The sequence below is a fragment of the Pituophis catenifer genome, unplaced genomic scaffold (assembly GCF_029215685.1).
Source record: "Pituophis catenifer annectens isolate HBS135680 unplaced genomic scaffold, rPitCat1.0.hap2 SCAF_1, whole genome shotgun sequence".
In the NCBI taxonomy this organism is placed as follows: domain Eukaryota; kingdom Metazoa; phylum Chordata; class Lepidosauria; order Squamata; family Colubridae; genus Pituophis; species Pituophis catenifer.
In genome coordinates this window covers 93,316,435-93,343,480 of record NW_027256881.1, presented here as the reverse complement: position 1 = coordinate 93,343,480, position 27,046 = coordinate 93,316,435, and the positions used below count along the sequence as shown (strand labels likewise).

At 36.6% G+C, this 27,046-nt stretch overlaps 1 protein-coding gene across 3 annotated transcripts in view; it reads left to right on the top strand.

Moving 5' to 3' along the window:
- NCOA7 (nuclear receptor coactivator 7) overlaps positions 1 to 27,046 on the top strand; it is a 72,733-nt gene that overhangs the window by 16,581 nt on the left and 29,106 nt on the right. For all 3 annotated transcript variants that reach the window (XM_070932725.1, XM_070932722.1, XM_070932724.1), the window contains 7 exons: positions 461 to 583; positions 4,304 to 4,548; positions 15,147 to 15,226; positions 17,222 to 17,329; positions 19,856 to 19,951; positions 21,936 to 22,058; positions 25,095 to 25,279. In XM_070932725.1, coding sequence (XP_070788826.1) covers positions 534 to 583; positions 4,304 to 4,548; positions 15,147 to 15,226; positions 17,222 to 17,329; positions 19,856 to 19,951; positions 21,936 to 22,058; positions 25,095 to 25,279 — 887 coding nt within the window. In that variant the 5' untranslated portion in view covers positions 461 to 533. The remainder of the gene's footprint in view (positions 1 to 460; positions 584 to 4,303; positions 4,549 to 15,146; positions 15,227 to 17,221; positions 17,330 to 19,855; positions 19,952 to 21,935; positions 22,059 to 25,094; positions 25,280 to 27,046) is intronic.

Genomic DNA, 27,046 nt, shown 5'->3' with positions numbered 1-27,046 from the left:
TTATGACTAAACTCCAACATGTTCCTGAGAATTACTAGCTGTAAAGTACCTAACAAGTTGTCAAGATAAAGAAGCTTCAAGAGTAACCATGATGTGTAATTGCTGAGGTAATTGCTGGAATGAAGTCCTTGTAAAGTCCTTGTAAATTCATAAGCCTTTCATTCATTTGATATCAGATTTCATAGATGCCTTCATAAAAGAAGCTCCTATGTATCTCTTGGGGTTAGACCAGAGTTAGAACTTCTATTTCTATACAATGAGCCCTGGCAGTGTTTTTCTTCCCCTTTTTTCTTTTTTTGGTTTTGTTTTGGGTACAATAAGTTCTTTGACATGTGATTGGCTTTCCCAGGTTAAAATGTACTTGCTGTGAGACTGTGTGCTGTAACTTTGCAAATAAATCAGATGCTGCCAACAGATTAGTTTATGGACTTTTTCTTCCCCCCCCCCTCCCTTAATGCAGGGACTCTGCCTGGAGATGAGGTGCTAACTGGAAGCCTTTGCCCCTTTTCCTTGTACCTTTTTTACTGGTTGCTATGGAGACCAAGGAAGAAAAAAAAGAACGAAAGCAAAGTTACTTTGCCCGGTAAGGATATAATATTGTTTCAGTTGACTCTTAAGTACGAATGTTCATTTCCCTCCCTCCCTCACTTCTGCTTTGCCTATCATGATGTTCTAACTTCGGTTGTTGGAAGAAGTGTCAGGCAGGGTTTTGTCTGTGATACCTTATGTCTGTATAATATAAAGTACACTGAAGTTTCTTTCCTTTAATGTATATGGCCTATTGGGGCATCCCATTGAATGAGTCAAGGTGCTCCAACTTGAATGAGTCAAGTTCCTCCAAATTTATTTTATTTTAATAGCAGTGTGATAGATTGAAAACTGCATTATTAGTCTATTTTATTACTTATCTTAAATAAGCTCCATTAGGTTTATTGAGGTATATTCTTAGGTAAGAGGATATGTTATTGCTGTCCAGTAATGCAAAGCACAGGTCACCTGTACAAAATTGGGCAACACACAAAGCAAATCATTGTTTAGTTCTCAAAGCCTTTATCAGCGCTTAACATGATTTTGCAAGAGATTTACATCTGTTTTATAAATAGAAATGGTCACGCTTGAAGTCAAATGTTCTAATCCTATAAATTCTATTTTAGAATTAATAACTCAGACACTACATTATTACAATTGCTGTTATTATTATTGTCCATATAAAACATTCATAAACTGAAATACCCTTATGGATAATTTTTTTCACACGATTTAGAATATTAATAGAATATTAATTTGTTTCATTAGAGATACAGCATTAACTGGGAAAAGCCTCTATTATTCAAATCAGTGGGTGATATATTTTATTAAAACATTTGTTTTCATGTCATCATGCTTATTGTGTTTTGATTAAATATGCTTAGGACTATGCTGCTGTGTGCCCATAAATACTATTTGGTGTTTACCCAAATTTCCAAATTTCCATTTGGAAGAAATACGACTGCTAGAATTTTAATAGGTTTCAATTCGCTTTTGTAATTCATGAACAATGAATTTTGGTGTTAATTTTTTTCTCCAGTAATGCCCAGAAATGATATTTAGCAATTTGGCACATTAAAGTATATTTACATTTAAATATGATTAATGGCAAAATGGTATTGATTGAAGAATATCCTTCACAGACAGCTCTGACAACTATGGTTCATTCTCCAATCTCAGAGGCCATGTTGTAGAATAAATTGCCATAGAGTTAAGGAAACTCCCTTCTTATTACAGTTTAGGCAACAACTCAGACTTCCATGTTTATGAATTGGTTCAGTTGTTTTACCTGCTTTATGTATTTGGGGATTTTAATTGTTCTAAAAGGTATTGACTTGTTGTTTTAATGATTGTTTTAATTGTATTTCTGCTGTTTTATTAGATCTCTGTAAGCTGCTGAAATGTGTTAAAGCAGGGGTGTCAAACTCGCCTTGTCACCACGTTGTCATGTGACGTATTAGGACTTTTTTCCTCTTTGCTAAACTGGGCTGGGGTGCAGCTAGCACATGACACATCTGGCCTGCTGGCCGTGAGTTTGACACCCCTGTGTTAAAGAAATTGATGCAATACAAATACCCTATGTAAATAATAAATATCTCTTTTTCTCTTTAAACAGATTGTTTTCTTTAATTTGTTCTTAGTACGGGATCAATAGGGAAGAAAGGCAGTGGAGATCTGCACCATCTTCATATTTTTACAGGCTATTTAATCGCAGGATGTTAATAGAAACAGAAGGAAAATCTGTGATTAGTGTTGCTGAAAGAATATAGTGGCACTGCATGTAAAAAACACAAAATAATGTTACATGCATTGAACGGGAACAAAAGAGAAGAAGAGTAAAAAATTATCCTAGAAAAATTTAAAATACCAAATATGGGCCATCTTTTTTCTATCCCTTGTTATGGTTGCAAACAAATATGAATAAACAATTAAGGATGGGTAAACTATCTTTTTTTTCATATATTTGCCTTGGAGGCCAAAGTTTACTTTACCTCCACAGTTGGAAATTCCTACAGATTTTATCTGTTATCCAGGTTTCTGACAGCAGATAGGCCATATTTAGAATGTCCTTACATAAATCTGTATTTGTTTTATGTTTTACTGCATGACATTTCTGTCCCACCACAAATTAAAGACTTTTGATAGCATATAACCATGATGGCGAATCTATGGTACATGTGCCAGAGGTGGCACGCAGCGCCCTCTGTGGGCACGCGAACTGTCGCCCCAGTTCAGCTCTGCCGCATGTGCGCGCACACCTCTTACCGGCCAGCCGGTCTTCGGGTCTCTGCCATGCATGCGGGCGGTGCATGTGGGGGGCTGCACATGCATGTGTGCGAGGTGGGAGTATGCGGGGGGCGTGCACATATGTGAGGGGGATGGGGCATATGGGGGCATGTGTGCATGCATGGGAGGGTGGGGTGCATGCGGGGGGCCATATGCGCATTGCATTTTGGAGGTTCATGCATGCACACACGCGCTTTGTACACTTGGTCTGGAAAAGGTTAACCATCACTGCCATATAACAACAGTTTAAAAAAAATCTCTAGTATACAATATAGCAGTGATGGCTAATCTTTTCCGGACCGAGTGCCCAAAGCGCGCCCAAATGTGTGTGTGAATAGGTGTGCGCCTGAACCTCTAAAATACAATGCGCATGTGGCCCCCACACATTTACCCTGCTCCCTGCACATGCACACGCAGCGCCCTGCTTGTGCCCCGCCCCTCCGTGCATGCGCACGTGGCCCCCTCTATTAGGCATGAAAGCTGGCATGCTCTTTCAGTCCAACTTACCTCAAATGGTTGTTGCTGTGGGGAAAATAGGAGGAAGAAGGATATATTCACTCCCTTGAGTTATTTATAAAATAATAATAAAGGAAGGATAAAAATAAATATAATTCAGAATAAAGTTAGCCCTAAAAACAACCAGCGCTAATATATAATACATCATTGTGATAGTCAAACTAAAACAAACTGTCTGAATGAGCTTTATCTTTTACATCTTCCAAAATATCATTTATGTCAAGACAAGTTTAATCTCTAAGGAAAAGCTGTTCCATAGCATAGAAGTACTGCTGGGAAACTACTTCCAACCCTTACAGTACTTTGTGTTAGTAGAGGGATCACCTATTTATAAGTAACCATATTTTGAATGTTGCGTGCACTTCTGATTATTGATCTTGAAACAAATAAAAATATTGCAGAGCTGGAGTGACGAAGCTTCAGAAAAGATGTTTTGGAACATGTAGGGGCATGAGTGCATTCCTGCTAAAAGTTAATGAAAATAGCTGCATCTTTTTCCAGTTTTGTATGGGCTGTTTTGGGGAGGTTCCTGATTCATCAGTCATGGAAACAGATGTGGCTGTTTTAATGAGTGAAAGGATGAGATGAGAGGAATCCCCATGCATTCTGAAATACCTGTAGCAATGTGCATCCAATCCATTATTCAGCTGTAATGAAATTCTACCAGGGATAGAATACTAATTTTCTTATCCTTGCTATTTTACATTTCTGGACTGAGTGATTTTGGCATGAGAACTATATGGTAGTGTAGAATCAAAAATAGCCTTTTGATATTATCAAATATAAGAAGAAGAATATATAGCAGTACCATCAGAAGAGGTTGTAAGGATCAGTTAGGAATAGATTCATCAGCAAGAACTATGTGTAAGTGGATAATTCACCAATATTAAATTGCCATTATTCAACCGTTACCTTTATTCCACTGTTCTTTCCTATATGCTAAAAGTTTGTATTTCTTCCTTTTTTCCTCTAGTTTGAAAAAAAAGAAGCTTGCTAAACAAAATACAGATGTGCCACCTCCAAACACCTGTGGAACTCACACCTGTAAAACTCAGACTGGAAAAAGTGATGGGAGCAAAATCATTTTAGAACAGACAAGCAGTCCTCAAGAAAACTACAAGCATTCTGCAGAAAAAGAGGATTATGAGAAAAAAAAGAAAAAGAGCAGTCAACCAAAGGATATTAGACGAACTGATCTTAAACGATACTACAGCATTGGTGAGTTTAATGCAAGAGCTTTGGGATCATCCACACCAATGTTTTGCCATGATTTCCCCGTCTCAGAAGTGGGAGGCAATTGTCCTGGCATTAATTGAGCTGACCCTCAGGGTGACCCTAATGTACCTCCAAAATAGGAATATGCCATACTTGGTTTTTCGTAAGAACTCTTTGTTATTTGTAAGAATAATGATTGGCACTTTAACTGGCTAGAATTCAGATGTCACCAATTAAGAAAAAAGCCACTCCCAATTTCCGAATAGTTTTTAATGTTCAAATATTTTTTTCCTCCAATTGCCAGTCTACCTAATGACTACTAGATGGCAGCAAAGTCTCAATCTCCCTCCCTCTATCCTACCATATGGTCACCTGGTTTTGTGCACCCCAGATGCAACTATCACATAAGTTTGCCTAATTCTGAAAGGGAAATAAAACTTTGTATGGATAACTCCCATCTTATAGCCAGGCATCACAAGAACAATTAGAAACAGCTGAGATGTTTGAAACAGTTTCAAAACAATAAGTTAGGCGATGTAATTTACTATTGGAATTATAAAGGATTTTGCTAGCATAATTAATATGCTTAGCATATATGCTGCAGCACTACCACTTGACCCTTCAAAAGGGATACAAACATGTTAAATATGATAATGCAGATGATGACATTTCTGCATAGCTGAGTGGCTGACAGAAAAATAGTAAATTTATGAATTCTATTTTTATATTTCAATTTTTAAAGAAAAAATCTGTTTACTTTTGCAACTAAAGCAGCACAGGTTGGAACAGAGAAACATGTAATAATATTGTGTGGCATCTTAGATTAGTTGTTGCTTGATAAATATCTCAATTTTATCCATAGTTGGTTTCTTATCAGATGCACTAACCTTCCACATGGACTGGAGGAGTAATAATAGGTAGAAATAGAATCTAGGCAAGTCTAAGGGTTTGGTAGTATCTGAGGAGGCATTTCCTATCCCAAACAGAAGTATTCTTCTCAAGTCTGCACTTTATGAATTCTGTCCCTGAGTGTTTAGGTCAATATGGGAGGTTGGCACATTGCTTTTATCTGTGAATAATTTCTGCATCCTTTCTTGATGAGAGCTGTTCTGGCTACTGCTACCCATATATTGTAATCTCCCAGATAGATTATTGTAATGAGATCTGTAATAGTATGGCCTTAAAGCCTACCTATCCAAAAACTGCAGGATGTCTAAAGTGTAGCAACCAGCCTTTACCATGGTTGCATATAACATCTGGTTAAATTGCACTGGCACCCAGTTGCCTTCCAAGCCAAATTCTGTCAAAAGCTTCTTTGTATCAAAAACAATCATAGCTGTTTTCCAGAATAATACCAAATTGCTGCATCCTTTCTTTTGCTGTAGAAACAAGATTCCCTCATAAATAATTGTTATTTTATCCTGTTCCATATGCAATTGATAGGCCAGCAATTTATCTGATTCATTGCTTTTTCCAAAAATATGTTCGGTAAATTCAACTTCCTGTAGATCTTATTTATATCCAGTAAATGTAGTTGATTTCCATATTGCTTTATCTTTTGTTCTAAATCTGAAATTGAGTTACATTTATGCCTTGATTTGAATTGTTTTAGATTATTCAGAAATGTATCCTTCTGTTTTTGTATGGCTTCATTTCTATTTGATGCAAGTGAGATAAATAACATTTTCACAAATGCTAGAATAGCAACCATATTGTAGGGGTTGTACCAAGGGTGAAATGCTCCCGGTTCGGACCGGATCACCCGATCCGGTAGCGATGGAGGCGGGTGGTTCGGAGAACCGGTAGCAAAAATCCCTGCTCTCCCCCCCCCCATTGCCCAGCTGAGTCGCACAATCATCAGAGGCTTTTTTTTTTAATTTTTTTAATGTCTCCCTATCTACAAGTTTGGGAGTATGGAAACAGTATTAATTATGTTTGTAATTGCTTCAAAGAAGATAAAAAATCACTTATTTAAATATTCCTTTTCTTTCTTACTTTTTTCTAAATCTTTTTTTTTTTTTTGCTTTAATTTATATGCTGCCCTTCTCCGGAGACTCAGGGCGGCTTACAATGCGTTAAGCAATAGCCTTCATACTTTTGTATATTTATACAAAGTCAGCTTATTGCCCCCACAATCTGGGTCCTCATTTCACCTACCTTTGAAAGGATGGAAGGCTGAGTCAACCTTGACCCTGGTGAGATTTGAACTTGCAGTAATTGCAAGCAGCAGATGTTAATAACAGTGTGCTTTAGTTCACTGTACTAACAGGCTCTTTTCCATCATTCTTCTACCATCATTCACTTTTTCTTCTTTCTTTCCTATCTTATCTTTCCTTTTGCTATTTTTTCACGTTTCTATATTCTTTATTTTTCTGAAGCTATACAATATATACAGTCAGGTCCAGAAATATTGGGACATCAACACAATTCTAACATCTTTGGCTCTATACACCACCGCAATGGAGTTGGAATGAAACAAACACAATGTGCGTTAACTGCAGACTATCAGCTTTAATTTGAGGGTATGTACATCCAACTCAGGTGAACGGTGTAGGACTTACAGCAGTTTGTATATGTGCCTCCCACTTGTTAAGGGACCAAAAGTAATGGGACAATTGGCTTCTCAGCTGTTCCATGGCCAGGTGTGTGATATTCCCTCATTACCCCAATTACAATGTGCAGATAAAAGGCCCAAAGTTCATTTCAAGTGTGCTATTTGCATTTGGAATCTGTTGCTGTCAACTCTCAAGATGAGATCCAAAGAGCTGTCACTATGAGTGAAGCAAGCCATCATTAGGCTGAAGAAACAAAACAAACCCATCAGAGAGATAGCAAGAACATTAGGCGTGGCCAAAACAACTGTTTGAAACATTCTCAAAAAGAAGGAATGCACCGGTGAGCTCAGCAACACCAAAAGACCTGGGAGACCACGGAAAACAAGTGTGGTGGATGACCGAAGAATTCTTTCCCTGGTGAAGAAAACACCCTTCACAACAGTTGGCCAGATCAAGAACACTCTCCAGGAGGTAGGTGTATGTGTGTCGAAGTCAACAATCAAGAGAAGACTTCACCAGAGTGAATACAGAGGGTTCACCACAAGATGTAAACCATTGGTGAGCCTCAAAAACAGGAAGGCCAGATTAGAGTTTGCCAAACAACATCTAACAAAGCCTTCACAGTTCTGGAACAAGATCCTATGGACAGATGAGACCAAGATCAACTTGTACCAGAGTGATGGGAAGAGAAGAGTATGGAGAAGAAAAGGAATTGCTCATGATCCTAAGCATAGCACCTCATCAGTGAAGCATGGTGGTGGTAGTGTCATGGCGTGGGCATGTATGGCTGTCAATGGAACTGGTTCTCTTGTATTTATTGATGATGTGACTGCTGACAAAAGCAGCAGGATGAATTCTGAAGTGTTTCAGGCAATATTATCTGCTCACATTCAGCCAAATGCTGCAGAACTCATTGGATGGCACTTCACAGTGCAGATGGACAATGACCCAAAGCATACTGCAAAAGCAACCAAAGAGTTTTTGAAGGGACAGAAGTGGAATGTTATGCAATGGCAAAGTCAGTCACCTGACCTGAATCCCATTGAGCATGCATTTCACTTGCTGAAGACAAAACTGAAGGGAAAATGCCCCAAGAACAAGCAGGAACTGAAGACAGTTGCAGTAGAGGCCTGGCAGAGCATCACCAGGGATGAAACCCAGCGTCTGGTGATGTCTATGCATTCCAGACTTCAGGCTGTGATTGATTGCAAAGGATTTGCAACCAAGTATTAAGAAGGGAAAGTTTGATTTATGATTATTATTCTGTCCCATTACTTTTGGTCCCTTAACAAGTGGGAGGCACATATGCAAACTGCTGTAAGTCCTACACCGTTCACCTGAGTTGGATGTACATACCCTCAAATTAAAGCTGACAGTCTGCAGTTAACGCACATTGTGTTTGTTTCATTCCAACTCCATTGTGGTGGTGTATAGAGCCAAAGATGTTAGAATTGTGTCGATGTCCCAATATTTCTGGACCCGACTGTATATTGTATAGCTTCAGAAAAATAAAGAATATAGAAACGTGAAAAAATAGCAAAAGGAAAGATAAGATAGGAAAGAAAGAAGAAAAAGTGAATGATGGTAGAAGAATGATGGAAAAGAGCCTGTTAGTACAGTGAACTAAAGCACACTGTTATTAACATCTGCTGCTTGCAATTACTGCAAGTTCAAATCTCACCAGGGTCAAGGTTGACTCAGCCTTCCATCCTTTCAAAGGTAGGTGAAATGAGGACCCAGATTGTGGGGGCAATAAGCTGACTTTGTATAAATATACAAAAATATGAAGGCTATTGCTTAACGCATTGTAAGCCGCCCTGAGTCTCCGGAGAAGGGCAGCATATAAATTAAAGCAAAAAAAAAAAAAAAGATTTAGAAAAAAGTAAGAAAGAAAAGGAATATTTAAATAAGTGATTTTTTATCTTCTTTGAAGCAATTACAAACATAATTAATACTGTTTCCATACTCCCAAACTTGTAGATAGGGAGACATTAGAGGTTAAGCTGATTTGGAAGAAGCTCTTTAATTCCTAGTAAGAGTAGAGTTTAATAGTTATAATAGTATTATAATTGTTCTTTTGTTATTCTACCTAGTCTTAACAGTTACTGGATTATGATCTGTATAAATAGGAGTTGCCACTTCACATCTGCAAAACTGATTACCAATTAGAAATCTAATACATGCCTATTATTGAATTTGTTTTATTAATTCCAACTCTTCTAATTCAAGGAACTTGTTATTACTGATAAATCTTTATGTAGCTCAGGTTCCGTGTAGTTAAAAAAATGTCTTCATCCATATGTTGTTCCTTAGACTTAGATCTAGACTTAGAATAACTTTATTGTCACTTTGAATATACACTAATCGGCATACATTAAAATGGAATTTCATTGCATACAGCTGTCAAAATGTCACCACTTCCAATATACACTACATAAACATGACAAAATTATGCATGAAAGCTACACTCTGCAAACAGCAAACTTTTCTTTCTGCCGCCCAAAATAAACCTGTTTGGAATTGATTAGGGATATAGGTCCTTTTTGCTACTGTAATAGTGCCAGTGAGCTAGAATTTCCTCCTTAGTGGGTCTGTACAACCTCTTCTTGCCACATTTAAAGAAAAATCAGAATATGTTCAGAATACGTTCTATTTTCATTCTCTAGCTTTCCCTCCATAATAGCCACGCCAATTTTGCTTTTAATTGTTTTCCCTATTTATTTTTCATTTGCTTTGTGATTCATTGCTCTAATGTTGTGATTGTTTTGATGCTCATTCATGGTATTTATATTATTGGGTGGCTTATTCTTGATCTTGATTATTATTTATTGGTTTGATTGGCAAATTACCTCCCTAATCTAACATTGGAGAGCCTTTTAAAATATAATAACGAGGAATTGGCTGTACAGATTTTGACTGGCTGATGCATTATAGGAGGGCACACATTTTAATCATGATTTGTTCACTAGTCCAAAATCTCCAGATTGTTATGTATAAATAAGCTTAAAATAAAATAAGAGTTTAAATTCATCTCTTGGACTAAGCTGCAGACAAATTACTCTGTAGCTCATAATAATATGATGTTGAAGTCTTTGCACCAATATTTCCTTAGTCTTCTGTCCCTCTGGTGAAGAGCTTTTAACCAACATACCAGGCTTCCGGTTTCTATGCTTTTCTTATTTACCTCCAAGAAACCTGATACGCATCCCAGGAGAAAAGTGAGTTTGGCTCTTGGTCTCATACCACCTGCCCTCTATTATCTCTGGTATCCTTCTGTTTAATCCTTCTGGATTCAGTGGGGAGCGTCTGGCATCCTGGCTGCCTTCTTCAGTCTGTATATTCTGAAACTTGTTCCTCTCTTCCTTTGTTGTGAATGGGCATATGGATAATGGGATATGCATAGAGGTAAAAAAGGACTGTTAATTGTTCTTGAACTTTTCCCATGCCGCCTCCTCCTCCTCCTCCTCCTCCTCCTCCTCCTCCTCCTCCTCCTCCTCCTCCTCCTCCTCCTTTTTCCTCCTCCGCGTTCCTTTTTCCTCCTCCTTTTCCTCCTGTCTCCACAGATTAGCCAATAATTATATAATTAGTCACATCATTTTCTAAGGGAACTACAAATCATTTCAGTCACTTTTATCTCTTTCTACCATCTCATATTTTAATGTGAGTTGTTAAAGTCTAAATATGCTTGCAACCATCCTGACACTTTAAACATCCCACTGGTTAGCATTTTCTTCAAGATGTTTTTAATATAAATTATTCTCTGAGTGAAGTGAGTTGGGAGAGAGACTGTGTTCAATTTTGACCCCTTTTAGAAGAAAGCTGTACTTGAATATTGTCATGAAAATAACAATGAATTCTGCACACCTAAAGCTGTCAGAGATACGTTGGTGTAACATCTTAATAGAAGAGACTTCATTTTGAATGGATATGCTTTAGTGTGATTGTGGCATGTGCCACCATGGATTGCAATCCACTTTATCAAAGTCATGCAACATTGGTTGTTAGGGGCATCAATTTTGTGTGTTTGTATATGAATATACATCAAAATATGTAGAAATAAAATCTCTGGGGTAAAAGAAACATATGGTAACATTGAATGCAAAACTCAAATCTATACACAATAACTCACAATAACTGGAATAAGTGATTCTATAATTTTCCAAATCTTCTTGTGCTACTTTAACAATTGCTGCAGAGCAGGTTTTTGCTGAGTCCTGTGAGATTTTGCACTAATTTAGTTCAGGGTAATCTAAAATTAAGAATTAGGCTTGGTTGCATTCATTTTCAGAAGATACCAAAAGTGTAGATCAGCAAGTGGAGGATAAAAACTGATCTTTCTGAAACAGTTGATTGTGATATATTCTAGTTTGCAAACTGTTAGAAAGCAATCCATCCTAGGATAAACAAACATACAGCATAAGTGAAATTTAGCTTTGACAGTTTACTTATGGTGCTGCTTATTGGAGAACATGGCAGTATTGGGACACACAGGTCTATCCAACAATGGGTTAAGCTTGAAGAGAGGAACTACTAAACATAACCACATGTCTCATATTGTTTCTGTTGACATGCAAAATAATAGTATATAATACAATAGGTAGATAATATAGATATATTTGTCATTTTTTTTTCTTTTTTGGAAAGAAAAATTTTCTACAATTTTTTTATGATTTATTTCTCTTAAATAAATTTTGGTGTAGCGATAATTTAGAAACCGGGAGACTGTGAGCTCTAGTCTTGATAGTTGGTTGCCCAGAAAGCTGGCTGGGTGTCTTTGGGTATTCACTCTCTCTCAGCTTAACTTACCTCACAAGGTTTTTTGTTGGCGGGGAAAATAGGAGGAGGAAGGTGTGGTGGATATATTAGCCGCCTCGACTTACTTAGAAAATGTAAAAGGTTGGATAAAAGAACCAGTTTACTCTAGGGATTAAGGCACCAGGCTAGAAAACAGGAGACTGAGTTCAGGTGATGCCTTAGCCATAAAAGCCAGCTGGGTGAGTTTGGATCAGTTACTCTCTCTCAGCTCAATCCACCTCACAGAGTTGTTGTGGGGAAAATCGGAGGAGGAAGGAATATTAAGTATGTTTATTTCCTTGAGTTATTTGGAAAAATAATAAAGGCAAGATACAAATTAAATAAATAAATAGATAAAAATCTGATGAAATAAAAAATATTTAAGTGATTATTGCTGCTTTTGTGGTTGAAAGAGGATCCAAACTTTCACCTGTTTTTAGCCTACAAAAATATATGTTCAATATACTAGACCTAATTTTAGAGTTCTATAGTTAGAAAGTTGTTGGCTCATCATGCGGATAACTGAACAGCAAAATATCTTTGTTTGTTCTGATGCTGTTATTCTTGCTTCAGACCAAATGGGAAACCATAATTAATTGAAGACTTCCTGCCTTTTTGCCAGGAAGGGAGGAGCTGGAGAGTGCTGATTTGGGTGAAAGCTCTTTCATACCTTTTTAAGCTGAGATGTGATTATCCAGGCTTCCTTAATAATTGTTCTGAGTGCCTCTCAAACAACTTCTTTGTATGCCTGTTTGGCTGTGAGTTGAAAGCAAAAGAGAACTATTTTAATACTACCCCACTTTACATTAGAGCAGATCTGGGCATTAAAGGTCGCTGGGCCACATCTGGCCCTTTGGCTGTCCCTATCTGGCTCTCTTGAAGTCAATTCAAATTAGAAATCAGATATAAATAAGTGAGTCTCACAAGGTGGGAGAAGAAGCTAAGTCAGATCCAGTTCTGTGCACTCGCCATGCACATCAATCAACTGGCGGTTGTGGGAGGGTGAGGAGAAAATGTGCTTTTCTACACTTGCACAGCGCTTGCCCCTGGCCTGGAGTAGCCTAAGGTGATGATGACAGTAGTCGTCGCATAAGGGGACCTGGGTTCAGTCACCCACTGCTGCTTTGGTCTAAGAGTGGCCCTGAGGGTAGAGCATAGTCAGGAACTATTGGTTCAGCCCTCCACAACAGTCCAGTTTCTCATGCAGCCCCTTGGGAAAATTAATTGCCCATCCCTGCATTACACATATAGCTAATATGAGAATCACTTGGTAATTCCCAAACGAGTACAAACCTCTGCTGTAAGAATTGCCTGAAGCAGAAATCATCGAATTATCCTGTTTCTTTGCTATAAGGGAATTAGTCATGTTGCAGCTGAGAAAGTAGAGAATGACACTTATTGTTATTCCTCCATTCATTGCATAGATTTTTCCTCTACATCTTCCTCAATCAAAGAAAATAGAGAAGGGATAGGGTTACATCCCTTCCCCTTGCCTAAATTTCACAGATTTGGAGAAAATGAGTCAGTTGAACAATGCAATTCTGTGTTTATATGGGTTATTTTAATTTTTCCGTGAATGTGGCTTGCTTTGATGCAGGCTAGGCTTACTTGGCAAGACTCTTGGCAAGAATCTAGTTGAAAGCAACTAGATTGCTGTGGTGTCCTGACCTGCCCTTAAAAAAATCCTTAATAAAGAATGATTAAGGTAGAGTCTAAGAATAAAGGCAGTTTCCAGCAGGGTGTTTTTTTTTTTTTAAATAGAATTAGGTTGTTCATGTCCGATAAATTTGATATTTCCAGTTATCAGGGGAATTCTTTACATATTGCTCCAATTAGTGTCTGTTTACAATAAAGTAAAAATTATAGTTCTTCAGCTGATGTTGGCCTGCAGTTTGCAGTTTATGATACGTAGAGAAGATGGACTGTGATATATCCTTTGGTTTTGACTGTGGTAGAAATAACTAGATAAAGATCATATGGAACCTGACTAAATTATACAAAGGAAAAAGCTTTGCTGCGCATGATGTGGGTCAGACCTGTCTCAGCTTGAAGGTCTAAGTAAGAACGATCCTTAACTCCTTTTAATGAGAAAGGTATAGTTTACTAGAAGACAAGTGAATTACAGTACTACATAGCCAGAAATGAGAAATCGCACACCAAAAGCCTCAAGTGTAATTTTTCCCTCCATTAGTTGCCTCCCATCACTGGGCTCCACAAATCCAATCAAATTCAAATAAGATATTTGTAGAACGATCACTTTGGGCTTTTTTGCATATAACTTTAGAATAGGGGTAGATCTATGGGTCGCACATGTGGCATGGGTTCCACCAACCCAATTTTGTGACTGGTAGTTTCCATACGTTTTCCTCCCCTGCTTTTCGAAGTCAAATTAAGGAGAAATATAAATAGCAAAAGCACTTAGACTTACATACCGCTTTACAGTGCTTTACAGCCCTCTCTAAGCAGTTTACAGAGTCAGCATATTGCCCCCAACAGTTTAGGGCCTCATTTTACCCACCTTGGAAGGATGGAAGGCTGAGTCAACCTATATAAATGTGCAACCATTAATCAAAACAGCTTAAAAATTCAGTGTTGTCCCCTGGATTGCATGCTTCTTCACTAAATTTTAAGGAATAGGGTTAGAAAACGTTTTTACCAACTGTTAATCCAGGCAGCATAAACAATAGTTGGGATCTGTCTTAGTATACTGTAATCAGTGTCTCCACCTATCTATTCCCACATCTCTACCTTAACAGGCATTTGCTTATTGCTGTCATTATTATTAGGATGATTTTATTTATACCTTTTGTATCCCATATGAAGTGAGTGTAACAAATACAGAAGTAATTGAGCATGTATCTTCCTTTAGAAAGCTTCTAGCATAAAGGAACAGGTAGCATTTTTAATTCTTTAAAAAAAATATAGCTGAAAATCAGTTTCAACTTGAGTGTTTCTGTTTTGTAGAGATCAGAATGTCTGCTGATGAGTGTCTGGTTGAATGTCATAGCCCAAGGCAACAGAAAAATGCTGGAAGACAGGAAAGTTTATATGAGCCATGCTGACATAACTGGAAAGCAATATGCAGCCAATTCTTGTTTAACTTGCAAATGTTAAAAGGGCTTTTCTCAATGTGTTGAGCTACAGTTTCTGGTTTAAATTCATGGTTAGGCTGCTGTTGTCATATAGTGCCAAATTATCACGAAAAACATGTGAAACAACATTAGTAATTGTTGCTCTGCTTTTTTCTTTCAGATGATAACCAAACCAAAACAAATGAGAAGAAAGAAAAAAAAATGGTCACTCAGAAACCCCAGGGTACAATTGAGTACATGGTAAGACTTGATTAGGAATTTTTGGACGTGGGAGTTGTGGAAATGCCTACTCCTTCACTAATTTGTATACTTGAAATGTCACTAAATTGATAATAGTTTCATGTTAACTATAAAGTTATATGCTAATAAGGGGAGAAAATCTTTTTCTCTAACTGTAACTGAAGCACGTAAAATAAAGCAATTTAGCATATGATGTGTCATTTCTTGAGTATTCTCTGTGTATGTGATTTCCCCTGACAATGTATAAAATCCATTTGTAGCTTCTGTAAACATTTTAAGTGTTTTTTCTATTTGTACCATTTTCCTACTAGAGATATCCACTTTGCCAACTGCTACGCTGTTCCAATTGTTTAGTGGTATTTTCTGGGCCAAATAACAGCTGTAGGAGACGATTTTTCATGGGAGACTTAAAACATGTTTTTTCATGTAGCAATATTTGATGTCAGTTAATTAGAAACCAAGCTGAGTAGCATTGAACTTCCTCCACGCACACATGCTGAAAAATAAGTGAAATTATTTTGCAAAGGAAGAAATTAAGAACCACTCCGTTCCCATTTCTTTTTGATTTATTAGGTTGATTGCACAAATAGTTGAATAATAGCTGTTTTTGTTGTAGTTTACTTAAGTTTCCTTTAAGTAACCTATAGGGCAAATGAAAGCACAATTTTATATACCAATGTAGATTTTCCATGTGTGGAACGTGGAATATTTGTTAACATATATAAGATACTATGTAGGACATCTTATGTAGGTGCTTACGGGGTGGGGGAAATTATTAGGAGCCAGAATGGGAGGGGTATTTCCTGCCAGTGAGAAACCATCTATTCTATACCTCAAGAGGAAATGCTGCAAAACAGGAAGTTATTCAGCTTGCTTTGAACTCTATTAACCCCATGAGTGTGTCTGTGCATGTGTGCGTGTGTGCGTGCATCCAAGGGACAGAGGAGTCTAGCAGTTGGTGAATCTTTGTGTGTGGAAAATTCTGACTGTGCAAATTAGGTGTGTAGCTATCGCATGCGATGGCTGTTCTGGAGGGGAGAAGCTATCTTTTCAAACTCACAGATACTTTCCATAAATAATTTTGGAAATTGGTGTGTCTTAACTGCCATTCGATCTTTAGCATAATATTTATGTACTAGGATTGTTGTTTTGTTATCCACCAAAATTAGATATGTTTTATGTGTTGGAATACGTATTCTTGGCAGTTTTGAAAGGACAAATATAAAACTAGATTTCAAGACTGCTGGATTGGAGTGGGTTTAGATGAAAAAACAACAGTGAATAATCTACTTACTCTATGATGCATGCATATATAATACTGGGTAGAAAAGGGATGGAATCAGATTTGCTTTAAATTAGAAACCATTGAGTTCTGCAGCTTTACCCATACTCTTTAAAATGTTTTTCCTGGGGTGATTGACCTATGAGACTGTTGCATCAAAACGTAATAAGAATCACATAGTATCTCAGCGATTAAGATTTAGAATATAAATTTATTGTTTTTGTCCATAAAACATAATTTAGATTTTTTTGGCTATACATGTGCATACACATATTTATTCACACACACACAAAAAATCCATCCTCAGTGAAGATTTCCCTAATGTGAAGAAGTTTTTATGGTTTGACCAATATGCTCCTGGTTAATTGTGGAGCAGTATCCTCATGGTTGAAAGTGGGGCAAAAGGAGTAAATTTCATATTGACTGTTGCAAAATGATTGCCTCTTCATACAGTTTGGTAATCAGTATAGTTGGGACAAAGACAGAAGGAACCAAAAGTCATCCAGTGGTGACTATACAGATAACCAGTCACTGTGCTGTGGGTTGAAAATTTCTGATGTCTTTGTGGACTCAATATCTGAAATAAGTTGTTTTTCTATATTCTAAAACAGTTTTGCAGCAGTCCCTAAATCTAGACCAGATATTTGTTTTAAAGAGGCATGATTGATTAAAATATGTTTTGAAATTTAAACTTTCTGTCTTCTCTATCTTAGGCTGGAAGCCAAGACACCTTAAACAGCATAGCCCTGAAGTTTAACATAACTCCAAATAAACTCGTGGAACTCAATAAGCTTTTCACACACACAATTGTTCCAGGCCAGGTAATTATGACAAGAGGAAATTTCACTTGAAAATATTTGATTTGTGCTAACTTCTTTAAAAGAACTTTTGATAAGAGAAGTGATAACTTTAGATGTATGGCTGGTAGAGGGCAACAGCTTCCAGTTTACCTCTACAATAACTCAGATTTATTATTTTGGTCTGTGGTTTATAATATATGCCTGCTTTGAATTAATCAAATAGCCATAGAGTTCTATTGCTTCCCATTATTTTATGAATGTTGGTCAAGCTACACCCTGATTTTATGCATGCTGTTTGTAATCATCAGACTAATGCTTGCATGTGTGAGCATTGTTTTTTTTTTTAAAAAAAAACCCTTACTGTGAATAGACACCTTACTACAGTTCATCATTTTGAACATTCTGTCAGTTTCTTACATCTTATAACCTTGCAAAAGAAGTAACAATCTTGATATTCTAACTGCTCAGAGATTTTATATTTCTATTATTCTGAACCAGTAATTCCAGATGAATATCATCTACATACATACATACATACACACACACACACACACATATACATAAAATTGGAAGTGCAATTTCAGAGTAGAAACCATGGTTGCAAACACAAATTTTGACTATTTCCATAAAAAAAGGAAGTGTATCCTACCAAGATCATTCAACATATATGCTGAGAGACCACATTGCAATACTGAACAAATTATTTCAATAGAAAGTAATTTTTACCCTGAGAAAGTGATGCGGTCTGAAACATTTTAGTGTGTTTACTAGATACCGTGTTTCCCCGAAAATAAGACCCTGTCTTATATTTTTTTGAACCCTGAAATAAGCGTTTGGCCTTATTGCCATGCACTCAAAAGCCTGATTGGGCTTATTATCAGGGGGTGTCTTATTTTGGGGGAAACAGGATAGGACTCTTCCCTTGAGCCTTCCTGTCACTCTGCATTATTTGAAGGCACCCTATGTGATATAGCCACATTTTTCCGATAACGTGGAATAATAGGAATATCAATAGTAGGAAAAGAATGTTCCTGTGGCACTCATTTTCCCTGACAGTGCCTATAACGCTTTTAAAGTAATTTCATAGTTTACTGGAACACAATTTAACAACCATTGTTTCGCATCATGAAACTAATTAGATCCAGAAATCTCCATTTCTAAATTTCAGTTGTTTGTGATTTAAGTTGCAGGGAATTTTCTTATGTTGATGCTACTGAAAGCTATAGGCTTTTAATATTTTGTGTGGAAATTTTAAAATTGAGATTAAATCGTTTTCTATTTTTGACATATCTTGTCCCACGGGTATCTTCTACCATATGTAAAGGGTAAGTCATGGTGGTCCTTAAGCAGATCACAACATGATCCTGCCGATTTTACAACCTTTTTTGCTTGTGGTAGGTTAGATTGTTACTTTGGTAATGGAGCAACATGTTTAGTATGGGTTGTTTTTCAATAGATTTGTGTTTTTGATTGACCTTTATTTTACCTTTATTTTCTCTGCTGATGAGGATATCCAGGAAGGATAATGTGTTGTTGTTTTCATTTTCCCTTGTGAATTTTATTTCTTTGAAGATAACAGAGTAATAGAGTTGGAAGGGACCTTGGAGGTCTTCGGGTCCAAACCTGTGCTCAGGCAGCAAACTCTATACCATTTCAGACAAATGGTTGTCCAATCTCTTCTTTAAAACTTTCAGTGTTGCAGCATTCACAACTTCTGAAGGGAAGTCGTTCCACTGATTAATTGTTCTAGCTGTCAGGAAATTTCTCCTTAGTTCTAGGTTGCTTCTCTCCTTGATTAGTTTCCATCCATTTCTTCTTGTCCTGCCTTTAGGTGCTTTGGAGAATAGCTTGACTCCCTCTTCTTTGTGGATATTGGAGATAAACTGCTATTATGTCACCTCTAGTCCTTTTTTTCATTAAACTAGACATACCCAATTCCAGCAACCATTCTTTATATTATATTATATGCTGTTGATCATTTCATATATCTGCTGTAGTTGTTCCTTTTTAAAATATTTATTTATTTATTTATTAAATTTATATGCTACTCTTCTTGCTATCCAGAGTGACTCTGGGTGGCTTATGGTGCACCTGATAATATACAATACTCAAGCTTTAGTGAAGAACCCTGAAAAGAAACAGAATTTATTTCTAAGTAAATGTAGAAAAGATTTTAGTGATTTTTATTTTCTGTTGTTTTAAATACTTGCAAATGGATTAATTACAGAAATCAAATTAATTGCATATGTCAGTTTTTAAAAATTTGTAATCAAATTAGAAATGAAAATTGTCTATTGCAACCTTCCCTATCCCTTTGTTCTGTGAATGAGCTGAATAACAATTCCCATAATACCATGTTAGTTACATTGAAGTCTAATGCACCTTGAGGACAGTAGATTGATGATGGCTGAAGAAAATAATGAAATCCAGTAACCAGTAATTATTGGTAGATTGTATTTTAAAATAACTCTCTACAATTCATATTTAATCTTAATAGTGGCAATAATATTTATCATGTTAATGTTCCATTTTTTTCCCTTAAACTAGGTACTATATGTGCCAGATACTTCAAGAGTAATTTCCTCAAGTTCTGGTATTCCTGTTTCACCTTCATCATCAGATGCAGAATACGATAAGCTTCCGGTAAGATTTGCATAAGGTTTGAATTGAGATTAACATTTAGAGACAGAATATGTTGCGGTAAAACTTGTATACTTTGTGTCATGTGTGCTTGTATGCCTCTTTGTATGTGTGCATGTGCATATACGAATGATATAAGTTTTTCTGAAAGTAAACTCTATGAAAGCTTATTCTATAATATATAAATTAGCATGATTAGATATTTCTGCAGAAAGGCTTCATGGGGTTTAAGAGATTTACTAAAATTGATTAAACATTTAGGCTGCCTCTAAAAACTATCCATTTCACTATCCTAAAAATAATGCAATTCATTAACAAAATCGCAATAACACTGGAACTGCTTTACATTGGGGCATACATTCTTTTCTGGCTAGATAATAGGTCATTGTCTACATATAATACAATATAATACAATATATAATATAATACAATAGATACAAATAAATTAAAAGTAAACTGCTCCAAACTCGATTGCAGAAAATACGACTTCAGCAACAGAGTGGTCAATGCCTGCAACTCACTTCCTGATTCTGTTGTTACATCCTCAAACCCCCAAAACTTTAACCTTAAACTATCTACCGTGGACCTCACTCCATTCCTAAGAGGTCTGTAAGGGGGCGTGCATAAGCGCACCAGCATGCTTACCATTCCTGTCCTAGTGTTCCCATTTATTTTTACTCATTATGTATATACTTATACCTGTTTATATGTTATGTTTATATGTTATGTTCTTACTTATACTTATTTTCTCATACATGCTTGACAAAATTAATTAATTAATTAAAAATAAAATAAAATAAAATATATCGAATATATTTTGCCATATATTCATGTGTACAGGTAGCCCTCAATTTATGACCACAATTGAACCCAAAATGTCTGTGGCTAAGTGAGACATTTGTTAAGTGAGTTTTACGACCTTTCTTGCCACAGTTGTTAAATGAATCACTGCAGTTGTTAAATTAGTAACACGGTTATAAAGTAAATCTGGTTTCTCCAATGACTTTGGTTGTCAGAAGATTGCAAAAGGTGATCATATGACCCCAGGACACTGCAATCATCCTAAATACGAGTCAGTTGCCAAGCATCCGAATTTTGATCATGTGACCATGGGGATGCTGCAATGGTCATATGAAAAACAATCATACGTCACTTTTTTCAGTACTGTTGTAATTTCAAATTTTCACTAAAGGAACTGTTGTAAGTTGAGGACTACCTGTACAAGATTTTGCCCCCAAGCAGTTCTGGCTGTATTGAGATTGATGCCTTCTTTCAACCCACTGATTTGATACAGCTTTGATTTCTGGGGAGGGAAAACTAGAGCTGTACCACTACCTTGCTGTCCTCTTCTTACTTAATTTCCCTGTGTAGTAGCCACTACTATCACCATCAGTTTTCTGAAAGATCAGTATAAAAATGAAGGATCATCATCATTTTATGCCAGGATTGCGCCAGTTCTTAAGAGTGGCAATACTGACATTTTTAAAAAGGTGCAGTTCCTCTGTGGCCTTAACTTTCTCACCAACAATAGAAGAAGAAGAAAAAAACCAGCAGTGGTGTCCTCCTTTAAAAGCAAAGTTGATATAAAAACAGGTTTATAGATATCCTGTTGTTGGCCTATTTCTGGCAATGACTGATGCATTTTCAAGTTGTATAACAAACATGAGTTTCGTGTTATTGGAAGACTGTTTTTATAGAAAGCATACATAATATAACAATAATAACTATTATGGATACTGGTTTGGAAACCTAAATTTCCTTTCCTGGAGACAACAGCTTCTGTTCAGGGAGTGGGCTTCCCTACAGCCCCCTTAGTCCTGGAAACTCTCTACTTCTCAAACATTTCCTCAGGCCTTTGAAATGATATCAAATATATGATGAATGTTCCTGATTTTTGCAGAGGGACGGATTAGTAACGATCGCATTCACCTACATGAATGAACTCCTAATTTAAGTCATTGCTATTTGTCTAATTTTATTTTTGAAGGATGCTGATTTAGCCAGAAGGGCTTGCAGACCACTTCAGAGAGTTACGTCGTCCACCTCAGAGGAAGATGAACCTGTGTATAAGTTTTTAAAAATGAATTGTCGTTACTTCACAGATGGCAAGGTAGAGAATTTGGATAATTTCCAGCAGATTTGCTTCCTATGTGAAAGACCAATTACAAATTAGTATACTAAATGATATATTAATCTGGAAATACCCATGTTTTCCCGAAAATAAGACCTGGTCTTAAATTAATTTGTGCTTCAAAAGACACATTAGGATTTATTTTCTGATTAGGTCTTATTTTCAGAGAAATACGGTACTAAATGCATCTGTTTGACTGACAAGGTTAACTGGTGCTTATTTTTGGGGTAGGGCTTATATTATGAGCATCCTGAAAAATCATGCTAGGGCTTATTTTCCAGTTGGGTCTTATTTTCGGGAAATGGGTATGTTCACCAGATGGTAAAAAGGAGCAGACCTTTAATGAGCTAAAAAAAGATAAAGGTTAAAGTTCGCCTCGCACATACATGCTAGTCGTTCCTGACTCTAGGGGGCGGTGCTCATCTCTGTTTCAAAGCTGAAGAGCCAGTGCTGTCCGAAGATGTCTCCGTGGTCATGTGGCTGGCATGACTGGCTTAACCAGTCTCCTGAATTCCAGGAGGAAAGAATGTTCCAAAGAGTGGGGTCAAGAAACAAAAATGCCTAAAGTCCTGTCAGATGGCATTCTTGAGTCAGTGGGATCTGGAAAGAATAGACCCTGTTCAGTAGATTGCATGGGCAGAAGAGATGCCTCTGGAAGGCAAGCTACTATCATCATTCTCAGCTCCAGCATAGCCCAGTCCAGTCCAGCTCAGCCCATAATTTGTTCCTAAATGGTTATTTGAAACAATTTGGGGTGAGTTTTAAGGGTGGAAATGGCAGTAAAAAAATACTCTCCTTGCGTGCTATCAAATTGGTGTTGATCTTTAGTTATCATGTGGCTAGATTTTCTCTCTGGTGATTTGTTCCCAACCTAGTTCTTTAGGTCTTTCAGTGGTACACGCATCAACACTGTACATGAATTCATCCACCTTGCTCTAGAAAATTTCTTCTTCTTTTTTCTTGTATCTTTTCCATCATTAGAGCCTTCTCCAGAGAGGTTGGTCTTCGTCTAATGTATCTGAAGTAAGATTTAGCCAGATCATTTGTGCCTTGAATGATAATTCCAACTGATTTGTTCAGTGTTCCATTTATTTGTTTTCTTGGCTGTTTTAGGATTGTTCTCCAATACCATGTTTAAAAACTACTCTTTCTGTCCTGTTGTTTGAAAGTCCCACTTTCACTTCCATAGTTTGTTCAGGTAAAACCATTACCTGCATGTGCGTGATCTTTTTATGTATAGGCACAATGTGGTATCTGAATATCTTTTCCAAAGCCTTCATGGTTACACTTCCAAATGCTAGGCTGTATTTTTTAATGTTGGTTCCTTTAGTGTTGATACTTGATCCTAAAAAGCAGAAACTATCCATCACTTTAATATCTTAATTGTCAATTCTAAGGCTGATTGTTGTACCTATTGTCATTAGATTGGCCTTGTTTACATTTCATCTTAATTTCATTTTTTTCACTGTGTTCCTTGACTAGAACTTGCAAATCATTTGCATTTTCAGTTATCAGAGTAATATCATTTCCATAACACAGGTTACTGATGCTTTTTCCCTCCAGTTTTAAAACCATGCTCATCTTCTTCCAATCCATCTTCCCTCTGTATATATTCAGCATGTAGTTTGAATAAATAAAGGGAGAATAACCAGGCTTTTCTCACTCCTTTGCCAACCTACAGCCAGTCTTACATCATGTTCTGATCATACTTTGGCTTCCTCACCTGTGTGTAAGTTTTTCCAAGGGCAATGAAATATTCTGAAGTCTCATTTTTCTAAGCAGATTCCACAGCTTCACATGACCAATGCAATGGAAGGTCCTCCTATAATCAATTAAGCACATACTAACTTCTTTTGGGCATTCTTTGTCTTTCTCAATTAATATTAATAATACGCTTAGTACTGCACCAAAAATATTTCAGTCTTGCCTCTTATGATAATGCCACCACCTTACCATCTCTTGTAGCACTTTGAAAATCAGGAGCTAAACTGTGGCCCCCAGTGCTGCTCTTTTAATAGATTTTTAATAATTGTTTGGAGTCTTTATATCACAGATATAAAACATTTTAATTGAGATCATAGATTCTATTTTTTTATAGACAACTTGTATTCCCTGTCTCCTGTGACTATTCTGAGCTTCCTTGATAAAATCGTTGATAAAGAAAGGTTAGGCTGAAATTGTTTTTGGAAAAGGGTCCTTCAAATATTTTCCTTGGGGTGATTAAGATTTCTAAGACAAAGAAAAGCTAGGCTGAAACTGTTTTGGAAAAAGAACCTTCAAATACTTTTGTTGGGGTGATTAAGACCTAAAACTATTTGCCCCTCTTACGATCACAATTTTTGTGTATACATGTAAGCAAAAGAAAAGTAAGTGATCTAAAAGCTGCTGTGAAGAGAAGAGAGTGTCCAGTTCTCTCCTAATCTGTTCCATCTACAGTATATTATCATAATGTTCTCTAACCACATTCTCTTTGCCTAATTCCAAGTCCGTATTTCTTGTGGCTTTTTTCTCCCCGAGTATATATGTAATATGTAGTTAAGAGGTACAATAGAACCTTTTAAATGGCTTCTCTATTCTAGAACAATTAAAAGTTCCTACTGGGAATTCTACGTCTTCAAACTCAAATCAATTAAAGCTAGGGCTTGCAGCCAAAATCAGAAAATGTTTTAGACTGTTTTCCTTTTGACTCTCATTAATTAACAAGCTGTAGCTTCTCCTTTGCTGCAACCCAGGATGAAAGTTAAATACCTTGATCCCTTTTTATAACTGTGGCCTTGTCTGCTGAAGATAGATGTGTTTTGAAAATCTTTTATCTTGGCTCAGTTGTTTTAGCTGAGATTCTCCCCCCCCCCCATTCCTCCTCACTGAGCACTTGGGAAGAAAACAAAATTACATTAGAGAAGAAAAGGGAGTATAAAAAACACAGAAGGTACATTGTGTTGTCATGTTGTGACAGTGGTGGATGTAATGAATGCAAGAACTAACTGTCTACTTATTTTTGTTTTGTTTTTCAAGGGAGTTGTTGGAGGGGTCATGTTAGTCACTCCCAACACCATAATGTTTGATCCTCACAAGTCAGACCCTGTTGTCATTGAGAATGGCTGTGAAGAATATGGGCTCAAATGTCCCATGGAGGAGGTAGTTTCGATTGCCCTCTACAATGATATCTCTCACATGAAGATAAAAGATGCCCTTCCATCGTAAGAAGTGTTTTCTTTGTTGATTGTGCTTGACCATTATCGGGTGTATATATAACATTCAGCCAACTGGCAAGGAAAAGGAGAAGCTGGTTAAAGTGTGGAGCCAAACACCACCTGACAAGAAAGGAGTGTAGAATGACAATGCAAATTTAGGCCCAAATACTATTTTTGGCAGAGAACGATTTTTTAAAAATGAGTTTTTATGTTTTGTAAATGTCATACGTTTTTAAATTCCACCTTCATTACTTTATAAGTAATTCAAGACAGCAAACATGTGTAGTACTCCTTCCTCTTCCTCTCTCTCACAAAAATAACCATGTAAGGTGGGGTGGGCTGAGAGAGGTTGTCTTGCTCAAAGTTACCAGCTGGCTTTTGTGCCTACAGTGGACTCACAGATTCTTGATTTCTAGGCCAGCACCTTCACTAGATCAAAGTGGCTTCATTTGATATTATTGTTCTCTAATACATTGGTTAGGTTTTGCTAATGGTGTAACTGTTAACGTGAAAAGTTGTTTTATAAGGTGCTTGACCTGTGTAAAACCAGTAGGTAAAATATTCTGTGTTAGAATTTTATAACTTCCAAAAAAGGTCATGAAAACTGAGCAGTTAAGAATTCTAAACAGAATAAAAGCTGTCAAATAGCAGGAAACCAAGGAATGACAAAGATGTTCCAGAGAACTGGCAGAGAATATAGATTTACTGAGATAATTTCTGCATGTTACTGTATCTTGCCCATGCCGTTAATTAAACTGAATGTTCTTGGCTAAGGGCTATAAGGAGGAGATCTATGATGGATTCTCCTGTCAGAAAGCAGATCTTGAAATCATTTTCTGGGAATGGGAGTAACTTCCCGCTATTATTTCATTGGAAATACACTGATAAGCAGAAAAAAGGAATCCAGGATAACTTTATGATTTGCAACGCTAGAAAGAAATTGCTTTGGATTTCTGAAAAAACAACAACAACCCAACAACACACACAAAGCCTTCATGTTGTTTGAATGGGTCTTCCTATTTGTCCTCTTTAAGCAGTTCTAACATTATATTGGAAAGTGGTATTAGTTATTATTCCCTTACTGTTCTCCTTAATGGTTATTTTAATTAACCTTTTGGTGTCTAAATTTCTTAAATAGAAGCACCAACATGTCTTCATTGATAGCTTCATCCACTAAAGTTTTAGCGTAAGATAACAAAAAACAACAGAGAAATCAGTTGTCTTAGATTTTTTTTTTTTAACTTTACTGTGCAGAAGTTAACTTCTAGGATTGGAGATATTAAAGGGACATCAAGAAAGAGCTATAATCAAATAATCATTTCCACTAGAGACAAATGCTTGTACTTTTCAGAACATTTACCAAGAAGCACGGGTATTGAGGAAGCAATGGGGTTTTTTCCTCTGACTTGACAATATTTTTTAATTATTATTTTTAGATGGCTTTGATTATTTGATTTTAGTAAAATTGGACAGTTAACCTGATTTAAAATTCCAGACATTTTAATAAAAACATATTTGTATGTGCTTGCTGTAGTGATTGCCACAGTTAAGATTTCATGACTGGGTCACATGTCAGTTGGGATGTGATATAAATCTATAATTAAAATTAAATATTTTTTGTTATTATAGGCTTTGAAAAATAGGAATCTTTATGCCTGCTGCCAATTTTTTTCCCAATGTTGTAAAAAAAAAAAAAATCTCATGATGAGATGAAATTTATTTGCTTTCCTTGCCTCCTGAAGGTTCTTTTTTGTCCCTTGTTCTTTTAAAGTA